The following is a 21,766-nucleotide window of genomic DNA, read 5'->3' on the forward strand; positions in this document are numbered from 1 at the left end:
ATTGACACATTCACTGCAGCGTGGGTCACGCCAGTTATTTCCCATGTGCAGCTGAGCAGGGCTTTACTGTAGTGCGCAAGTGACAACTCTGCTAAAAATCAATGCAGGAAAAAATTACTGTTGATGATGATTGAATGCACTGGGGCACCATCTACCAGGAGCTTGAGAAAGTTTCAAAGGAGCAAGACTATATGGTGAATCACTGGTAGGGTCACAATGCACAAGAATTCTAACTTCAAAAAGCTTCAGAAAGTGCTGCTGCAGTAAACAAGCGTGGAGTCATGAGACAGTCATAGTCAGTCACAAATGCACATATGTAGCACAGTCCGTACCACCTTAGCTCCAATTAGCAAATGAGAATGAACTAACCCGAATCCACCAAACGGTAGGCAAAGGAGACGAGCACACCAAACTCCACCTTGTCCTTATAACCTGGCACAGGGAGCAGAGTGCGTCCAGGTAGCTCTTTTTTATCAACCTGTAGGTGCAAAAACATTAGCATCAAGAGATATGCAGACATTCCCTGCTTCGTCAACCGCAGGACGCACACTTGCAAGACTCTGGGCACCTACTAGCTGCAATGCATACACCTGTACACAAAGTCACTATTGGTACAGCTGCCCACATCAATAATGCTCAAGAAAGTGGAGAATGTTCTTTTCATCTTTACTTTCTGAAGTCTTACGTGCCAAAACTATGATCTCTGATTGTGAGGCACGCTGCAGTGGGAATGTGCTGAGAGAAATGGGATACTTCTCACCAGAGTTATTCTACCAATGCGGGGAACCCTCATTCGCATTAAAAGGATGCCTGTAACTCAAGTGAGGCATCAAATTGAATATTACATCGTGCAAAAGTGACAGCACCCCAGGGTGAAAGGTCATAAGTTTGGCCCATAGCCACAAGCATGGGCCACCCTGGGCCAACTTTGACACCACTTCATACGGATGAATACAGTGAGGACGGTCTCAACCCAGCAGTCACTAGTGAACAGGCACAGTTTTATTCTGAGGTGAAAATTCCATCATGGACATGATGGCTCAGTCAACCAATGGGCTGCTGAGTTTACTTTCAATTGCCCGCTGCAAATACTGGCCCAATGATAGATAGTACTCACAATATTGCTCACATACAGTTATTATAAAGCAATGGTTATGATTACTGTAACTGTAGCATCCCTTCAGCTTTATCACAAAGAGTGTTAAAAGCATTTTTCTTGAGAGTTATGATAAGCTGTTTCAAGTTCTCTCCCAACTCTGTTCATTTTAACTAGTACATATACTATCTAAACCAGTGAACAAGAGCTAAGTAACAAATAAACAAACAATAGCAGCCATGCCTAAATTCATACGACAACTAGTATAGTGCTTTGAGGTGCCAGGTAACAATATGTATCAGCTTACTATATTGGCGTGCAATTCAGAAAAAAAAAAAAAAAAAAAACTCAAGGCATGAAAATGTGGAAAAGCATTGATCAACACCACCTAAAATCCCGCCATTTTACCACAAGTTGAACATGAAAGCTTATGTGCAAGATGGACTATCAAAAGAGAATTATGTGCTATTTTCCATTCCAGACTTAAGCTTTGTGGCTTCTCACACAGTCCTGACCATTTGAACAGTACGAGCATAATGCCCACAAGTGGCAGTCCTCACTATCTGCCCATCACTTATATTCATTATTAAATAAAAACACAGACCAGTTTGTTATTTATGTTTTGTAAGAGCACAGTACATGTGAAATCAATACAACAATGCTCCAGCTTGGCTCACCTGGTTGGGTAGTTTGTATGTGAATAACTTGCCCTCGAACAAAATGTGTGAGGGGGACTAATTATTGAAGCAGACCACCGCATAAGACAACCCCGAAAAAACAAAAGTAGTGCAGACCTCAATGTCAGAGATGGCCGAGCGCAGGGCACAAGACCAGTTGATGAGTCGGCAGCAGCGGTAGATGAGCCCTTGGTCGTGCAGGCGCACAAATGCTTCTGTCACTGCTTTACACATTTTCTGCACAAGCAAAGCGCCACTATCAGCACACAGCGCCGAGAGAAAAAGCTTAAATTGAGTCCCCTCCCCATGAAACGCATGCAAACCAAAACACAACACATCTAGTGAGGAATGGTACTCGTTTTTGAATAGTTCAGCTACTCAGTCAACTCACAGGCAAGCTCACAGGAAAATTGTAGGTTATATTGTAGCCGAATCATAGGCAAATTTAACCAAGCTGCCCTACAACTAGGCTACAAGTATATTGTACACGTATCATTTTGCGTCTCATTTTAATGTGATGCAGACAAATAATAAACAATAATAACAGTACCAGCTACCCCTGCATCCATTTTGCTATTTCCCACCAAAATATTATTTTACAACCCTCGTGTGTAAGTAGGCAACCAATTAGTTCAAGCAAGCATACCACTGGGGCTTTCTACTCAAAGTGAATGCAGTCACAGCTTTAACAGCACTGCGTGAAAGTTACTGAAACTGTGAAACAGTATTCGCATGTTAACACACAATGACCACGCCCAACATTCTTAGGGACATTTCCCACTTGCATCCGCCCTGCCTCACTGCAATGTAGCTGATGGGGCTGGGAACTGATGATCAAGAGTATCACTATGCAACAACAATGCAAAATCTTTGCAGTGCATGGGCAATCAAAGTTCATTGAATCAAGCGAGCCTGACGTGGCTCAAAAGGAAAGTAACTATAGTAACTATACTCACAGGGTCCATGGTGAACGTTGCACGGTCAAAGTCAACTGAGCAACCCATCATGCGCAGCTGTTCGTAGATGCGGTCTCCTTTCCTGAAATTACACAATGTAACCGTCAACATAAAAAAAAAATAACAAATACCCAAGCTGCTGCTTTATAACTGTCACCCTCTATAGTTCTACGACAGCACACAGGAATACTTATTGCCAGTAAATACAGACGAGATAACCAGGCTGTTTAAAGTATGCATGCTATTACTCGACGGCGTTTTCATGATGAGGGTTGCTTATTTTGTGCTGCTGATCGGTCTATTGTCTCAAATCATTACAAATTTTTTCTTATCAACAGAGAGATGTTATGTTGAGAGATATTGAAAAGCAGAAGCTTGGACGCTCTATGATTCCACCTGCCATTTAGAACAAGCCAGCAAATTATGGTCAGTTACGTAGAATGGAAAGGCAAGCTGGTACTAATAGCAGGCACCATAAAGGTTCATTTCGAATATTCCTCTCTGAAGTACAACAATCTGTTCTTGTTTTTGGCTAGTGTTAATGATTCCCCATGTACATTAATGTGTATGCAGCCTGCCCAAAGGTAGACGAAGATAGTTAAAAAATTTAAGAGTGCTTTGTGATCCCCGATTGAAGGTACAGTATGCTGCACCTAAAACAGCATGCAGCCTTGCATTTTACATAGAAGGGCTAGAAATGATGCAACAACAGTTCAGTGTGCCACGCAGAAACTAATGTATCCATAGAATCCTAATATAATTAGTACCTAATATACCAAATGTAATGTCAACTAGGTACAGTAAAATAACCTGATTAAACTGATTAGGCACTACAGTCAAATGTCAGTACAACAAACACGAATATAATAAAATAAACCTCAGATTTATTTAGCCATGCCTTATCATTAACGAAACCGAAAATGAAAGAACAGAGACAATATTGGTTACAGCAAAGTGAATATTTGTTTGTTCACAGCTCAATATAGGTATTCTTGTAGCCAAGGTGTAAAATATTTAACAAGAGCAACTTGAAACGGGACATTGTAGACATGCATGTGCGTAGTGGCCAGCAGTTTGGCTTGGCTAGCCCACAACTGGCAAGCCAACGTGCTGATCCTGTGTGACCACACCCGAGTGCAATGTTGTGCATCAATGACGGTGCAAAAAGTGTTTTTCATTTAGCATTCATGTGCCTTGTATTGATGCAGCAACCCGCCAACAGGCTGTCAGAGTCCACGGAATATTTTTTTTTATAATATGATACCCCCATGTATCCTTATAATGAATATTGAATATAACAAAGGTATTTTCATGTTGAATGTACCTTTGTTATAACGAGGCTTGTCTGTGTTTATGGCAGTTTGGACTAATTGTACTGTTTCAGTTTCTTTATGCTTTTCTTAAAGACATGAAAGTGACAATCTTATTTTGGCAGCTTCTACATGTACAGTCGCGTTTCATATGAGCTGCAACACAGTAGACATGGCCGAAGGAGCCCCAAGACTGTGCGGCAGCGCCATGCCGTCTTTGGAGGCGTCTGGCCATGGCCACTGTGTTGCAGCTCATGTTGAACATGACTGCACCTACGACCAGCCCAATTTTAAACAGCTTTAGGTGAAAATAGGATGCAGCAATAACAAAACACACATACTCTTCCTTCCACTTCCAGACCTCCCGCACGAAGGCCTCACGGCCAATGTCATGGCGAGTCTTCCCTGCCTCACGCCACAGCTTTTTCTCAACCACCACCTGAGTGGCGATGCCCGCATGGTCACAGCCAGGGTTCCACAGCGTGGTACGCCCCTTCATCCGGTTCCTGCAAGTAGCACAATTGTAATCGCAAAAGCAGACAACAACCTAGGTTCCAGTTCCTCACTTAGAACACTCTGGAGGAAAATTTTAAGATCAGTGCATAAAAAAAAAAGTGTCTTCTAGCACAGCCATGCAACACAGGATTGACTCAATACATTGCACTGGTCAAACAGGCACACAAGGGCTTATGCAAAGACTACATGCCTAGGCTGTGAAGAAAAAATATTTTTGCAGCATCTGTTGTCTTGAGATTTTCGCTTTTGATTGTACCATCACATCGAAACAAAACACTAACAGGGAGAAATATTGAACACCTTACACCTGATTACTTCAAAGTGAGATGTGTGATTGCGGCGAGTAGCTGGACGATAAATGCGCCTTGGCCTCCAAACAGCCTCTGTAAATGAATCACCATGGTGTCATACACAGCAGTGAGTGTGCAAAGGAAAATTTGCCTTCGAGTTCACTTCCTCATGTTTGCGTTCCATACAGACATGACTGTAAATCTGTCATCACACTGCTAATTTGCTTTAATTTGTGGAGGCATGTTCAAGCTGCTCCTGCAATATTCCTCAATCACATGAGCTCATGACAGGCTGATTGTCATCACGCCAAAGCTGTCCCACAGACCACCAGTAGCAGTACTCTTAGTGGAATAAATGGCAACCACGGGTGGAAATGCTTCACATGTCAAGTGGAGAGAGCGTTTAGTGTGTTGGCCTTTCTTTGCACATTTGAAAGCAGAACAGAAAAGGCATTAGGTGAACACGGCATAGCTTGCATGCAAAAAAAAAAAAAAGGGGGGGGGGGGGAATGCTGCCAGCATTGATATGGTGACCCTTGTCATTCGACTCAAGTTTGCCACATAAATGAGCACTGAGGCAACGAATGGAGAAGTGCCAGTATCACAGCTATACCAAAAAAGTGGGCATATGATGCAAGCATTTGAAGTCTTTAATATGTATATAGTAAAATTCCGAGCAAGCGTCCCCCCTCGAGCAAAGTTGGGGGAGGGGGGGGGGCGCTATCCCGGAACGGCACCAAAATTCAAGATGGCCACGACAAAATTTTCCCGCAAAAAAAAAAAAAGAAGCACAGTGGGAATAGCATTAAAATTTTATTGAACATGAACTTTATTAAGCCAAAGATGTGTTAGTGGTGTTTATCACTCTCAAAACAACCGAAAGAACTACAGAAAGAGCGCATCGACGCTGCGACCGGCGACACGAACATTGGTTATGCAGCTTCTATTCCAGGCAAAATTATGTCCGCTAGAGTAAAGTGACGCGTAATGTTCACTTTATTAAAAACCATGTCCACGGTGAAACGTTTAGCACTAATGAGAGTTCCGATACAAGTGAAGCTCAGCTGCAGTGCATGGCTACCGACGGCGGACAGCGAACCGCGGCTCGGCCATGCTCACATCGCAGCTGGTGGCGCCGCAAATATCAGCATGTTTTCATCGTGTGAAATTATTGCGAGGAGAGGGTAAAGCGGCAACGACGGTAACAATACATTGCTGCTTGGGAGCGTCGGCGGTTCGTGCTGAAGCGCCGTCCGCTGCAGATTCGAAGTGAACTGAAAAAGGCCTAGCGACGATATCGGTGGCAAGTGATAGCAACTGTGAAGCTGCCGGCGGTGCCAGAGTGTAGCCGCGACCACTCCTTTGTCGCCGAGTGGTCACGTCGCTGTGCCGCAGGGAACTCCTCTGTGCCGTGCGAGAGGCAGATCTCGCCGTCGGCCGGCGGTCCATGAACTACAGACCGCCAACCGCAGTTCGCCCCGATGCACTCGTGTGCCCACTGGGGCGCCCGGGTACGACCATGATTCGATGAAATGGCTCATCGGGGCGCCCCGATGCGCACCGGTGCGATTTGCTGAATTTGCCATTATTTTCGTGGACTGGATGTGGCAGGCCAGTGTTGGTGCGGAGCGGGAGGGGGGGGTGGGGGCTCTTGCACGGGTGGGGGCGCTTGCTCGGAATTTTACGGTAGTGTTGGCCAGCCGCACATTTTTCTCCGCAGTAAGACACTGTCAACAATTTTCAACAAATGCAATTTATTGTAGAAAAGCAGGACCAGTTTCTCCAACTTGTTGGGCCCCATTTCTAACTGGAACGCCAAAATAATTCTCTCTAGAAAAAGCACTTGCTTTCATTTTATCTGTCAGTTGGAACCACTATGTTCACATCTGTTATGTCATTCCCTCTGTCGCCCAAGGACTAAGGGTCTGTGCATGAATGTTAAAATTTCAGCTCAAATCAAATTCGAATGCTGCAGAACCCTTCTACAATATGTATTTCATAGGGTAGCATGGACAGAGCATAGTAGCTGAGAAATATACAAATGTGCTGAACATGGCAGTTAGTGTCATGGGGGCTAGGCTTTCCTGACAAAGGCAGGAAAGCCCAGCCCAGAATGAGATTGGTTACATGAGGGTTGGCAGGCAGTTAGAGGATGAATACTTCGATTGCATCCTTAAAATGTCAAGGGGATTGGTGCAGTGCATGGCATCGAATGACAGATATTTTTAGTCCCAAGCAGTTTTCAGAACCGATGAGCAGTAGTGTGTGCCACAGGGTTGTACATTGCATTCTGATGGCTTATAAGAAGAGAAAAATGGTTTCATCATGATACAAGTGATTGTATTTCAAGGGTGGCTTGTGGACTTGTGAAAAAGACATCATCTAGACACTTTACGCCGAACTTCCAAGGTTGAGAAGATTTGTTTCAGATTTAGTCTAGCTACGCTGGTATTGTAACTGCACAATTTTGTACTGATTCTAATACCATGGATAGGTTACCCTGGTGGGGGTCCTATATTGCGCATGCATATTGCAATTCCAGAGAGACAAAGGCGAGGTAGGCGAGTAGTTTCATGGAACAAGATGCCATACGAAGAATGCAATGCATATCACCATGGACACGGTTGGATTTATTAGCAATATTCGCGATATAACGGAACAAGTTAAGATTATGTGTTATTGTTATGCCTAAGTACTTACATGAACAGACGGATGATATTTCAGAGCCAAAAACGCTATACTTACATGAAAAGTACAACTGCCTACAGTGAAAAGAAAGTAGACATAATTTGCTGACATTCAGATTCCTTAACAATTGCTTGCACCAAATTTCTATATGGTTATGGTCTTGTTGAAGCAGGTCACAGTCTGAATTTCTTGTGATAGGGCGGTAAACAATTCAATTGTCTGTAAATATTTTGATATTAGGGGAAGTGTTGGCATGTAAGTCATTGATATAAATTACATAGAGCAATGGACCAAGGACGGTGCCCGGGAGTATGCCTCAAGTAGCTGGAGGAGGTAGAGAGGAGCATTTGTTATCATAAACAAATTGCACTCTACTTGTTGAACACCTGCTTATTCAATTCATAACAAAAGGGTTTAGGTTCAGAGACGAGTTTCAAGAAAAGCCTTTTATGTGCCACTTCATCAAATGCCTTTTCAAAATCTAGGAAAAGCGTGTCAACAGGTATGCTTTCTACCAACAGGTAAGTGAAGGAATTCTTTTCAAGTAACAAACACTATTTATTTACTCCATCCTTATGGCAAAGATCTTACTGAGGGTGAGTAGCTCAAAAAAAAGAAAGAATAACAATAATAGTAATAAATTAAGACACCTTAAAGGCTTCCAAGAAAAAAATTTTAGAAAGGAATTGTTAAGTTTAGCTTGCTTACTGTTGCTGCACAAACAATGCATTGTGCAAGCCCTTTTATTTTTTTGTCTCTTGCAAGCTGCAGTATTGTAAATAGCAACATGTTATGTGGTAGCATGTGCCTCGTAATATTTTAGTGTGACAGGGCATACATTGCGATCAACGCACAGAGTACGCCTAAACATGTACTTTAGAAAAAACACTTTGGTGTCCACCTGCCAAAATGTTTACACCAGCTGATAGGTTTCTACTTCACTAACAAATTCTGTCTCAGCATTATAAACTGAAGAAGCATGATGAGTGTGCAACTACGCTGTCCAGATCGACAGACTAATCAATGTACTGTGCCATGAACATGCACAGGCCCTCCAAAGCAGGTGAGGTGCTCTAAACAAAAGTTGCCTGCACTCATAGGATTAGGCTTTCATGCCGAATGTTTCTACAGAGCTGCTAAACACCACTCTTGCTCCATGCACACATGACAAATAACCACGATGTTCTCTCAGACAATTTATTATTGCCATGCCCATGGTGATTCGTTTGTGTCAAGGAACATTTTTCTTTTCTGTACTGCCAAGCCAAGTGATGCATCCTGACAGCAACACATTTGTGTGCCAGGCAAACCATACAGAACAAGAAAAACACCTTGACAACACCAGAAGTGGTGCATGCTTTATTGCTTTATCTCGTACTTAATGTATTTAGGCATTCATAAATAGTGACATTTCTATCATTTAAAGAAAAAAGCTGCAATTTTGATATCCGCAACTTTGAGGAAAGAACTTAAGATATGGCCATAATATATTCAATCAGGGTTCGTACAGGTTTCCAAGGCAAAAATTCAAGGACATTCCTGGACTTTCCAGGACCTATCACAGGTTTTTCAAGGACTCAAAGTGACATCCAAAGTAGGATTTCTTTACTCTAACATTTCCAAAAATAACTAGTTTTATTGCACTTACAATAAATAAATGTATATCACAATTATAATAAAAATGTCTAGCCTTGATAACTTCTCAAGATCACAACACAAAATGAACGCCTACAACAGCGGCTGAGATTTCTCCAGTATAGGCTGGGTAAAGTTCACCAAAAATATTCAAAACATTCAGCATAGGGTTATTGCACTAAAATAAAAAGAAATAAATGTATATCTGAATGATGGCAATGTCTAGCCTTGATCACTTTGCAAGTTCACAACAATGCCAAAAAAAAAGTTCACAAAACACAATGAATGCTCCCAACAGCTACTCTGACTTTTTAAGTATTAACTGGGCAAGTTTACCAAACATTTCCAAACCATGCAGTGTAGCCTTGCTACACATCCATTATATTATAACAAATAGATGTATATTGCAATTTTGTAAAACATGTCTGGATCATTTCTCAAGTCTGCAATATTAAAAGTTAAGACAACGAACACTCACAACAGCTGCTCAGGCTTCTGCAGTATCAGCTGGGTTGGTTCATCAAATATTTCCAAAACATTCAGCATGCCGTATTTTCCGGTGCATAAGATGCATTTTTTTCCCCTGAATTTTTCGTCGGTGCGTCTTATAGAACGGTGCGACCTATGTACGTTTTTTTTTTTTTTTTGTCCAGAAAAAGTGCCGTCAAAATCGGATCCGACGTTACGGTCACGCGAAGCGCGCTGGTTGACTTAATTGCTACAGGTTCTGTGCGCACTATCGCGGTGCCGGGTTCTCGTGATAAAGTCCCCGAGCACCGTGCAAAAACGATGGAGCAGCAACGCAAACAGCGGTAGGCCGACCCCGAGTCGCTCTACCCCGAAGTCGTGCCATCTGCAGATAAGATACGGCGCGCGCCGCTGCGCAAACTACGCAGTTGCTACGAAAGTACAGGCAGCCCCCCTCCCTCCCGGGTTGCCTTCCCGCTTTCCTCCCTTGTGCGCGATTCGGCTCACCGTCGCATGATTTCACTCGCACATACAGCATACGACGCGCGGGGACGATGTTATCGCCCTTGCACTTTATACGGAACATCGTGGCCACCACGACGGCAGAAATGCGCCTGGAGTGGAAGTATATGGCACCTATACGCTTGCGTGTGACCCGTTTTCACGGAGCGAAACATCACTGTAACTTTTTTTAAATCACTTACCGAAAGAACAGGTGCGTCTTATACACCAGCATGACTTAATAAGTTACTTTTTTTTCCCCGAAAAATTGCCGTTCTGAGGGTCTTATACAAAGGTGCAAATTATACACCGGAAAATACGGTAATGTTATTGCACTTATATTATCCCAAATAATATAACAAACCTCCACCCAAAGGCACTGAGCATCAGTGGTAAAGTTACTCCACTATAGCTCTCTTTAGCTTCACTAGCTTTGCCTCGCGCGCAAGAGTGAAAGTGGGACAAGGCAGCCCCACGGGCGAGGAGTGAAACGAACGATAGGGTGAGGAAAGCAGCGTACACACTGCCAGAAGCCAGCACCGAAGCGCGGCACGAGTCTCTCGCTCCGCTCTGTTCGCGGTTTGACGCAGTGATGCCTTTTATTTTTTTTCGTGCAGTTCTGCAAAATGGAACCATGTATGCTCGCGCTGGCATATTGTTTCTGAAATGGGAAGTTTGTCAGATCGACGCCGATCTACCACAGAAAGGAGGTCGCAATGTCGATATCACAGTGCATTGCTCACGAAATTCAAGGATTTTCAAGGAAGGAAAAAAATTCCAGGACTTTCAAGGGCCTTGAAAACTCACTTTTCAATTTCAAGGGTTTTCAAGGATTTCAAGAACCTGTATGCACCCTGAATTCAAGTAGAAACCACACAGACAAATCTGACAGCCACACCAGTGCAATCTTGGCCAACAAATCATTTCCCTGTCTAAAGTTGCACCACACCTCTCCCCACTGCCACTTTGAGTGATTCAAGAATGCACAATTCTGCAAGAGGCACTAACAAAGCAACACTAGGTTGCCAGGGCATGCCACAGGTTGAAATGCTAGAAAATGCAACAGCAGAAAGCACTCACCAGCGGGTTATGGCATCCTCAACGGCCGAGGTGAGAGCATGTCCCAGGTGTAGGGTGCCAGTCACATTGGGAGGTGGGATCACCATCACAAAGCGCCCTTTTGGATTCTCAGCCAAGATGTCTCTTCCCTATGCACATACAGCAGAGCAACCAAATTCAGTGAGATATCTTGAAGCAGTGCATTGCACCAAAGAGCGAGAAACCTGAAGCAGTACCGAAACTCCCATTGCTGTTGCGCAAAGTTATGCAAAACAATACAAAGGGCAGAAACACACACAAAAGAAAAGGGATGTACAAGGTGAGGCACATCATCCACACTATCACACAAATTTCGTACAACTCAGCATTCCTACTAAAACAAATTTAAACACATTTCTGCTAGATGCAAATTTCTCGGCCACACTTCTCTTCTTTGGTCTCAAAATGGTCTCAGCGACACACTGTGTTGAATAGTCAGCCAATAATTCGCCTCAGTGTCTTTCCCGTCTCGTATCGACCCAGCATTACCGCACCTTAAACGAGTACGTGAAGTCGGGCACACACTGCTACGGTGGCTAGATGGGTAGGTGTGCCGACCGGCGCCTCTGGAGCGTAGTTCACCGCTTCTCCGCGTCATGACGCAAAATTGGCGCTGCGGTCAGTAGAACGGTTCCGCAGCGCGCGTCGTCTGCTACAGGGGGCTGGCAGACTGGCGGCGAGCAAAAAAAAAATAAAATAAAGCCCGTATTGGAATAGTTGTATGTCGTCTGTTCGTGTCAGTTTCAAAGGTGAAGAGCTCCGCATCTCTCGTACTGTTTGTAAGTTCCTAAGCGATGTGGAATGTTCCAGGTCGGAAAAATGACCGGTGAGATTAGCGGCGGCGTTGCTCCACCAAAGAAGACCACCAAGGAGACCAACTGTTTCGCTCCAAACTGCAAGTCGGGCTCTAAATTTGTGAGAAAGACAGCGGAATTGTTCCGCTGTCTGACAGCGGAAATGTTCGCCCCGAGCTGCTCAGTAGCTTGCTCAGTATCGGTACGGTGGCTAGATTGTATCGGCGACGTTAATGAGCAAGCGGTACACCGAAAAGCGTACGTCCATGAGCTCCTCGACGTTGGAAATTTTCAAGCCGCACATGAGGTGCTCAGCGCCTGCGACATCGAGCACCGCTGCGCTGCTACAGGGAAAAGAAAAGTGATCTAGGCTGATATTCTATATAGCAGGCTATGTAGCAAGGAAGTTCCTGCAAAGAACCAAGTGCTCCGATTGCTCAGGGACATTACTAAATTCAACAGAATGAGTAGGTCAGGGCTGTTGCTCCCTTCTGAAGCACTAAAAAAACTGGTAGCATCGCTCGAAGACGCCTTCAAGCTGTGCTTCAGTTTAAATGAGTTACGAAGGAACAGTGTATCGCCGACTTTGCATCCTTTCTGCAGCTGAATCCCCCGAATCTGATCGGCTGTAAGCGGCACAAGAAAGAGCTCACAAACGATGTTGTGAAGTTATATTCAATTATACGCGTTTACTTTCTTGTCAAGGGCAATAACATGGCGCGCGAAAACAACAGGGAGAAGAAGAATCACCTGAAGTGGAGGCGTGTGCTGTGAATAATGTTATGATGTGGTGGACCAACGTTGCGGCCTTGCTGGCGCTAGGCTATTTATGTTGGTGCGTTTGCTGACTCAAGTTACGAGAGCGTTTCTTGTATTTTAAATATATTCACGAATTTGGCCCAAGACGTATTACTCTATTTTATTACAATGAAACAGTGAACCATATGCACTTACCAACACAATTCTTCTCGCACCAATTTAGATACCGTAACTGACGCAGCAATAAAACAATAGCTGGATTTCTCGAAATTGAAACATTAGAACTCGCTAAATAGCATGTAAACACGGTTCCATATACCGTATAAAACCATTGCAATATTGTTTTATGCATGGGAAAAATGCATTTACGTCTTTAATGCAATAGGCTGGAGCGCCGCGTTTATATCAATAAATGTGACCGATTGCCAAGCTAGAAAATTTACTTCAGCATTTCGTTTTTTCTGACTAGACGACAACAACAAGTTCCTCATTCTGGCTTGGCCTACACTGCTCAGAACGGTATTATAACGCGCACTTCAAAGATACAGAGGCAAGCGATACTATCAGACACGCAGCTCGTCTACACAGTGCAGCCGCCGTTGCGCTCCGCTGAACCGTTCTACTGTCCGCAGCGCCAATTTTGCGTCATGATGCGGAGAAGTGGTGAACTACGCTCGGTCGGCACACCTACCCATCTAGCCACCGTAACACTGCCACCACTAGCAAGAGAGGGTTGACGCTGCCAGAAGACTTCGTCAGCAACGTGATGTTTCTGAAGTGCCGCCCAAGTGTAATGCAGGGGTGTTTCGATAAGTTTGCTAGCAATCAATGAAAGGCGGCAACTACGTGGTTCACGATGCAGTCCAGATGAAGCCCTGGCCACTTTCTGTTTTAAATTGGAGTTGTAGTGTCGCTACGCACGTTCTTGGCACCGCACCGATGTAGAGCTACCAGTGGAGTAGCAACAGTACACGGCACTAGTGTTTACAGCAGCGTACGTCCGTGCACTTTTTTCCGGGGGACTTTCCTCGGAGATAGAGCAGAGCAGCCACGCGTGCGTCCCTTCCAAAACGTTCTGCAACGAATCCACTAGGGCAGGGCGCATGCACCGTGAAAAAGGCAGATAATTAGGCAAGGCATTCGTTCACCTTGTCCCCCAGCCCTACCCGGACAGCCAGTCAACCAGTCATACTAATAAACATATCTAAGTTTTACAGTTTTTTCATCAGGAATGCAAGCACAAAAAAAAAAAAAAATAAACCACAACAACATTGAAAAAAGTACAAAGTGACAATAACGGCACTGCCTGTCACTTTAACTCAAGGCACACTCAGCTTTCGATAGATACCTGGCCTCTTCATTTATTTTTTTAATAGACCTGTCTCAGTTTCTCGTGCAGCTATGCACCACCATTTCGTTTTTTTGTTTGTTGTTTTTCTTATCCCAGCCCTGTTCACCCCTTCTCTCACATTTGGATTAGTTAACCAGAAGCTTCTGCTCAATTCACACCTGTCCTGCCTGTGGTGTTGGCACACCATGCCGGCGTACTAAAAATGACACCTTTAAAAAGTGTACATGACAGCTACAGCACCACAGCTACCTTGAAATGGAAGTTTCTGCTATGTACGCAGACAGTGCTGCTCTGAATAGTATGCACATCTCATTATTGGGCTAGTGATGAGGTCTGCACGTGAGACCAACACATCAAATCAAAAGGGAATGCCTGTCTTTTCATTTGCCAACTTATGATTAATTATTGCTTTGCTAGCTGGTTCATAGTCTACTGGCAGAAACTAATGCGCGTGCAATGAAGACGAGGACCACAGTAGAAACAACTAAACAAGACAAACAATGCATTTGTCCTGTTTACTCCTTTCTATGACAGTCTATTTCATGTTAATTAATAATTATTTTTTTATCTGCTTCTATGTTGAACTTCATAACCTGAATAACTTTTGTTTCAACACATCCATTATTTGTCATTCTTTAATTAAGCATTCAACTCAGAACCGTGCAAGGAACTCTCTGAACTTCAATTGTTGACAGTTAAAAGAATGTCCCAGAGCCATTTTATTATTTTCAGTCAATATAAAAGATAAAAAATACATACACAGCTGGCAAGCCATAATTCAAACTCCTAGGAACTAGACATTTTGTTTACCGGATGTTCAAAATACACATACTAGAGCAAGATATGGTCCAAAACAGAACTACCAAGTTCTCATAAGAATAGGGGCGCAATCTTGTAGCGACGTCTCTTCTGATGGTACTTCCTTTTACGCTTTATCAGTGGTCAAAGCGACAATCTGCCCACGTTATCAACAAGATCAGCCAGCCATGAATGGTGGATGATAAGAGTGGCATAGAATTGTGTGGAAGGTATCGCTACAATATCTCAGCCCAGAATTATGCCACCTCCTGAGCAAGACAGAATACCGGGTACAGATATCAAACCAGGGATACTTTTTAAAAAAGGAGAGATGGCTGAGGGAGTCACTGCAAGGTGCAAGTCTGGGACCAGAGTCACAAATAGGTTTGGGGCACCATCGTGTAGTGGCACCTGTCAATGCACACAGTGGCTTGAATAACAAACATGGGGATATTTTGTCTGCCCTTGCCTCAGACATTCTTTGCTGCATTGCTCTTCTGCTTGTTACCAGAAACACCCTCACATAGCTCCACTCTTTACCAGACCTTTGAAAGTAATGGTGAATTTCATTGGTTGATTTGGTGCCGTTCTTCCTCGTTCCGTTGGCGAGAGGCATTCTTGTACAATTCATTAGGTGTAAAATCCAATGTCTTACAATTCAAACTAAACCTCTTTTGATACACCCAATCAAACATGCAATCTCCCAAATCAACCCAAGAAATGGCAGCTGTTACCGACAAAATAGAAAGAAATTGCTCCAAATTAACCAGTGAAATTTACTGTAAGGCAAAATGTGTCTTAAATATGAAGAGAGAGAAGGCAGACAAAGATATTGCACGGCAAGGCTGAATTCCTGGAATGGCACAATTAGTTAGCCATGGGCCCTTTGCAAAGCATTCAAGTTGGTTTCCATGCACAGTGGAAATTCTTTATGATTGCTGTGGGGCAGGACCTTAGGCTTAAATTTAGTGCAGCACAGGCTGCTTCTAGCGTGAGGCAGACGCATGTGAGGTCATTTCAGGCCCCTGCCACACACTGGCTTTTCATTGGCAACACTGCACTTACTCTTATAAACAATCTCTGTAGAGCGCTAGCAAGATCCCGAACCTCAGCTGGAACATGTACAGGTGTCTAGAGGGAATGACTATGCCACTACAAAATGTCCATGCTGCACTACTTCCTCTCCCAAGCACGGCCGGTGCCACTATTTGTAGCAATGTTGCTGCACAGGTAAACTGTTTTGTTAGCGGTATTTGCAAACAACCCATAGGTTCCAGCAGGTTAATAATGTTTTTTTTTTTATTTTACACGCTGTAAAGGAGACCTTGTTACTTTATTCTCCTAAATTTTTGTGTACCTAACATGAGTCAATGAGTGGTATAACGCTTAATCTGGGTGACATTTAAAAGTTTGAGCTGGTATACAGGCTACTATATAATACTGAATGTCACAGTAGAAAACAAAAACCACTGACTGATGGAGCCAAACCTATTGTAACCCAGAAGAAATGTATTTATAAACTGCTATTTCATGTTAACTACCACTATGCATAGGCTCAATGTGTTTTAGCATTCACCTGTGCTGTTCTCACAATCAAGATGGCAAGTGAGCGTAGAATAAAAGCATTTGCACTGCCAGACAGACCCTTCAAAACTTTGCATGACATTGTGCAAATAAAAAAAAAACGTCAAACTTGAGAGAGCAAACAAGTACCTCTCTCCTTATCCTTTGGAAGTACAGCTTGCAACTGAGAAGTACAGTGTTGTGGTCATACACACAAGTGCACACTGAAGTTTTCAATCCTAGGGTACACGTATTAGCTGTAAGAAAACTTCTCTCACAACTCTCATACTCCATACAATGACCTGCATTTTTCCCTTAAAAATTTTTAAGAAGAATTTTCCACTTACCCCCCTTCGTTCTTGCTCAAATTTTCTGGCAAGACCACACTTCATGGTCTGGATCGATCAATATAACACTTTACACTGTTACTTGGCTGGTTTGTAAAGAAAAAAAAAATGCAGATTTGCCTTGAACTGTAGCCCTCGCAGTGTGTGATGTCCAAAACATGGCGGCTATGGCCCCATTGCCTGGGCACTTCTGGCCTTCACAATATGACAAAGCATGGCCTTCAAGATTAGTTTCCATTAATCGCTGGGAGTGCATGTGGAAACCAAGAGGGGCACAAAAGCAAATTAACATTTTTTCCATGACAAGCCGCTAGGCAAGTAAAGGTGTCAAGTGTTGGACCATAGAATGTGATCTTTGCTACGAAAAATGAGCAAAATAAAAAAAAACGGTGAGCAACAAATTAAAAAAAAAAAGTTTTTAAAGGAAAGACATAGGTCTCTGTACAATTTCGCAGTCAACAGTACTGAACATAAGGACATCAAGTTGTGAGCTTACAGTAGCAAGTGCTTCCACAAAGCACTTGCTACAGTAAAGCACCATAATAGTAGCGACATCAATTTCTGTTTAGCCAAACCGAGTAAAAACTTACCCCATATTCAGGCTTGAAGAAATGGCTCTTTTCCCACCAAGGATACCAGGCAGCCTCCACATATCGTGGGCTGTATGCATCTGGCATTGGACCTGATGTGTCTGCACAGGGAAGTTATCATCAGCACCAGAAAATAGACTTGACTGCTACACACCTCAAGAAGGTGGCTGCGTATCCTTCAGGCTAGTATTCGGTTTGGTGAGTTCACAATAATATGGCTACTTGAGCAACAACAGTGCATTATGAATGAATGAATACTGAGATTTTACGTGCCAAAACCACGATATGATTATGAGGCACGCCATAGTGAAAGACTCCGGATTAATTTTGACCACCAGGGGATCTTTAATGTGCCAACAGTGCATTAGATTGTAATGGACAAATGAGGTATGGATGGGTGAAATTTTCTCCAGCCACATGTGTACAAGTGCCCTGACATTTCAAGAGTGATTTGGCCTCTTCTTCAGAGATGACCGTACAAGGTTGGCTGGAGAAGTGTTCACCTCTTTAGGTTTTACCCCGTCAGATAGATTTAATCAATTTAATGATTCAAGGGATTTAACATCGTAAGGCACCATAGTGAAGGGCTCCGGATTAAATATGACCCCTTGGGGTTCTAACGTGCACCAAAAATATGATATACGAAAATTTTTGCGGATAGATTTATGTCAAAGATGTTTGCTGGTTACCTGCACTGTCCATCATGTGATGTTTTCTTTTCTTCCAGTAACCGTTTCTGGCCAGATTACCACTGTTATAAAGTTATTTGCTGAAAGACGCGCTTACTATATCTTGAATTTCTCCCCATCATTACCGATTCTATAGCAAAAGAGTCTTGCCTAATAATACTGTGTGTCTGACACAAACAGTGTTGTACATTCTCAAATGTACACAAGCACCAGTGTTTACTTTGGCATATAAAGTAATACATGCACAAACAGTGAATGAATTTGACCCACGAGTTTAGATTCGATAACAGACAACTACGCTCACCGCAATTGTTCTGATTTGAGGGTTCATTGTCTTGTCGGCCACAAGTTCACTCAATGAAGTGTTTAAAGTTGATTCCCATTCTGTGCCTGACTGTGCCCTGTAGCATATGCATGACAAAACCAAGCTTTTTTCGTGTCATTAACTCTCAGATATAACTGCAATACCAATGTAGCAATGATACTTTACTGCGCATTTCCCATAGCTAAAGATTTGAAACAGCAGACAATAGGACCAACCTTCTGGAAAAACTTGTTACAATCATAAGTCAGAGACTAGAATCGATTCTGTTTAACCCATTCAAAGTGGAATGTGACAGATACACTATATATCCCTCAAGTTCTGGTGTTATGAAGTGCCTGCTCAAGTGCATGCTTTTGAGTGCTTGTAGTTACAAGTCTGGAACAAATAAAAGGGACAGGATGTAGGTTCTTAAGTTTTTTAGAAGGGCTGGTGAACTAATGAAACAAAACATATAATTATGTGACTACTTTGTGCACCTATGGCAAAAAAATATGGCAAATCTGCTTGCCTTTCTTTTCACCAGGTGCAGTTGGCTTGTCATAGGTGATAACTTCTTTTTCCTTCTTCTCCTTGGGCTTTTTCTGGGGGAGAACGAAATCAAAACATGCAAATTAAAAACAAGTCTGTAGCAAATGCTGCATTTTACCTGGAAGCGTGAGTGCCTTTGTTAACGGCGAGATTTCTTCCCCCCCCCCCCCCCCCAAACCATTTCGCCGAGTGCAGGAATCTCAATCCAGAAGACACCAGACAGCGTTTATAAGGAAGCAGACTACATTTTTTAATTGTCCATTGGACCTGTTTTCATACGCCACAGGCGGTTTTTGTGCAAAGGCTACTCGAGGCTTTGAGTGTAAAACTAAAAGTATCACCAGCACATGATACCACCATCTCCCTCGAAATTATTTCGATAATACTTACCCGTGCAATGCTAAGCTTCTTTCTTGATGAATTCTCAATGATTTATCTGGATGATCACTTGAGGCATCTTCAGACCAATGCTAAAATAGCAACAGATGCCTAACAGAGCAATGAAAAAGCAGGTGTATGAATTTTTTCTCCTTCTCCAGATTGCTCTTGTTCGACCAGACTTCCTGATGTTACTCTTATCTATCTAGCAGAAATCTTGGCTGTAGTATCAGCACTGCAGAAATTGAACCCTTCTCTTTAATCACTGGCTATTATCACCGACTCTCTGTTTATATCTTACACTGTGTAGAGAATTTAAAATTTTGCAAGCATTACATCTAATCCGTCTCATTTGGGTTTTCTTCGTTTAATTTGGGTACCTGACACAAAGGTTCATTTTCAAATGAATGTGCCTCATTCCATCTCAATGGCAAAGGCTGCCCTAGGTTGCCCTGTAGTTTGTTTTTCCCCCCGACCGCCTATATCACTGCTACTAGGTTTTGGGGCTTAAGGATGCTGAACGAGTCTTATAAATCTAGCCCGACCTCACATTCTGACTACCACCTACTATTCCTCTGGAGTCGCTAATTCTGCCCAACGTGCAATTAAACGTTATACAATTGAGGCTACGCTGCCGCAACCTGGCACTAAACTTTTATCTGCACAGGTCTGGTTTGGCGGTATCTCCTTTGTGTATAGTGTGGTGAACTAGAAACAATTGACCACCTTCTGCTTGCTTATCGGTGATCAGTAAGCTTGGCCTCAGCATGAACGTCCCCGTCCTGCTTTCCTATGAAGCTTCCATGTTGGGGTACAGCCACTGGAATGTTTGCAATACGCTGAAATACTTAATTCATTCTTGACTACCACCGTCTACCTTCATAAAGTAAATTTAAAATGATTTTTTTTTTTGTCATTTTCGATTCATTCCATACAGTATTAAGACTGTTCCGCTACGAATACTGTGCAATGATAAGCTTTTCTTTTCTAAACTACTTCTCATTTTGTGCAAACCGCCTAATTCTTGGCTTATCCCCGACGGTGGGTAGGTGCCACTTCTGGAAAACACTCGCACGGCGTTGCATTGTCGCAGCAAAGACGCTTACAGCCGCGTGTCCGCACGCATTTCACTGCCGATTCGTTCTCGAGAGCGCGGCATTCCCGAACAATAACTCGGGCGGTAGTGCTTCTGGTGTATCATTAAAGCCGTGCCCAGAAGGTTTAACGATCTCGATGACCCATTTTGAACGGCCGGCCGCAAGTGACGCGGATTCATGCGCTGGAACGAAATCCACTAGCTCGAACAGAGAGATACGCTTATTTCCGCGGTGATCGCTGCGTTTGATGCAAATAGCAAAAATGTAAAGAGTCCCAATGGATGTCTCAAGTTCGGGCGCCAAATGTGCACTGCCACTAACTGCGAGCTGCGTTCTCAGTGGTTCAGAGTACACGCCGCTTTTAACTATTTCGCTATATGCGAAGATACCGGCAGGTCCCGAGCATAGAGAAGAGAACAGCATTGATCGCAAGGTCGCCGCACGTTACACGCGGCACTTCCACTGCGACAGAATGAATGGAACCGGCTCGTGGTTTCGAATGGCCGCGTTGACTCAAGGTGACGATCGCTCCGGAATATCAATATGGGAACGGAGAATACGTCGGCACTTACGTCGGCTTTGGGCTGAGCAGTTTGCAGCTTCTCCTGCTTCTGCTTGAATTTTTCCAGCTTCTCCTTTTTCTTGGCCTCCTTCTTGAGTTGGACAGCGCTTTTCTGACCGGGTTCGCCGGCCTGACCAGCGTTGTCATTTTCAGTCATTTCGACATCTTGCGGCATGGTTTCACGATCTGTTCCCTTCAGCAGGCTAGACAAGAGCCTAAACGCACATGGAGGCTCAAATAAAGCGTGACAGAAAGCCGGTGCTACGCAGCGAAGCTGCTACAGAGATGCGATCACACGATGAAGGGTGCAGAACGCGAAATGCACGCGCGCTACCGTCACGACAGCTTGCTGACGCAAGCGACCCAAGTCCAACGGGTCCAACTCGCCGAAGAACGAGCCGCCACAGACCAACGCACGAGCTCACAAACTGGCGAAAATGAGAGAGGCAGAGAGTAGTACACTCTAGTACATCTACCTTGCACTCTACTAGCGGAGAGGTGGCAGAGAGGGACGAAGGAAGCTGATGCAGTGTGGCCGTACGTTCGCACTTGACAATTTAGACTTTTATAAGCAAATATGAGCAAATATTACCCCAAATCTACACCCTATTAATAAAGTAAATTATTTTAGTAAAACTTGCACAATTTTTTTACCATCTTACTTTTTTTTATTTTATTAGTTATGACAACCCCGTGACGCTTACCAACGTGGATAAAACGTGGGCCAAAGTTGTCTCTGTGCCTCTGTAT

The 21,766-nt window shown here is 43.5% G+C and overlaps 1 protein-coding gene across 1 annotated transcript in view; it reads right to left on the reverse strand.

Annotated features, from left to right (window-relative positions):
- Window positions 1-21,485, reverse strand: part of LOC119437278 (valine--tRNA ligase-like) — a 103,257-nt gene extending 81,772 nt beyond the window's left edge. Inside the window, exons 1-8 of the mRNA XM_037704336.2 lie at window positions 21,027-21,485; window positions 18,960-19,032; window positions 17,438-17,538; window positions 11,218-11,345; window positions 4,381-4,545; window positions 2,730-2,811; window positions 1,891-2,010; window positions 370-478 (exon numbers count right to left, since the gene is read on the reverse strand). Coding sequence (XP_037560264.1) covers window positions 370-478; window positions 1,891-2,010; window positions 2,730-2,811; window positions 4,381-4,545; window positions 11,218-11,345; window positions 17,438-17,538; window positions 18,960-19,032; window positions 21,027-21,191 — 943 coding nt within the window. The 5' untranslated portion in view covers window positions 21,192-21,485. The remainder of the gene's footprint in view (window positions 1-369; window positions 479-1,890; window positions 2,011-2,729; window positions 2,812-4,380; window positions 4,546-11,217; window positions 11,346-17,437; window positions 17,539-18,959; window positions 19,033-21,026) is intronic.
- Window positions 21,486-21,766: the final 281 nt, after the last annotated feature.

This window comes from Dermacentor silvarum, chromosome 1 (genome assembly GCF_013339745.2).
Source record: "Dermacentor silvarum isolate Dsil-2018 chromosome 1, BIME_Dsil_1.4, whole genome shotgun sequence".
Lineage (NCBI taxonomy): Eukaryota > Metazoa > Arthropoda > Arachnida > Ixodida > Ixodidae > Dermacentor > Dermacentor silvarum.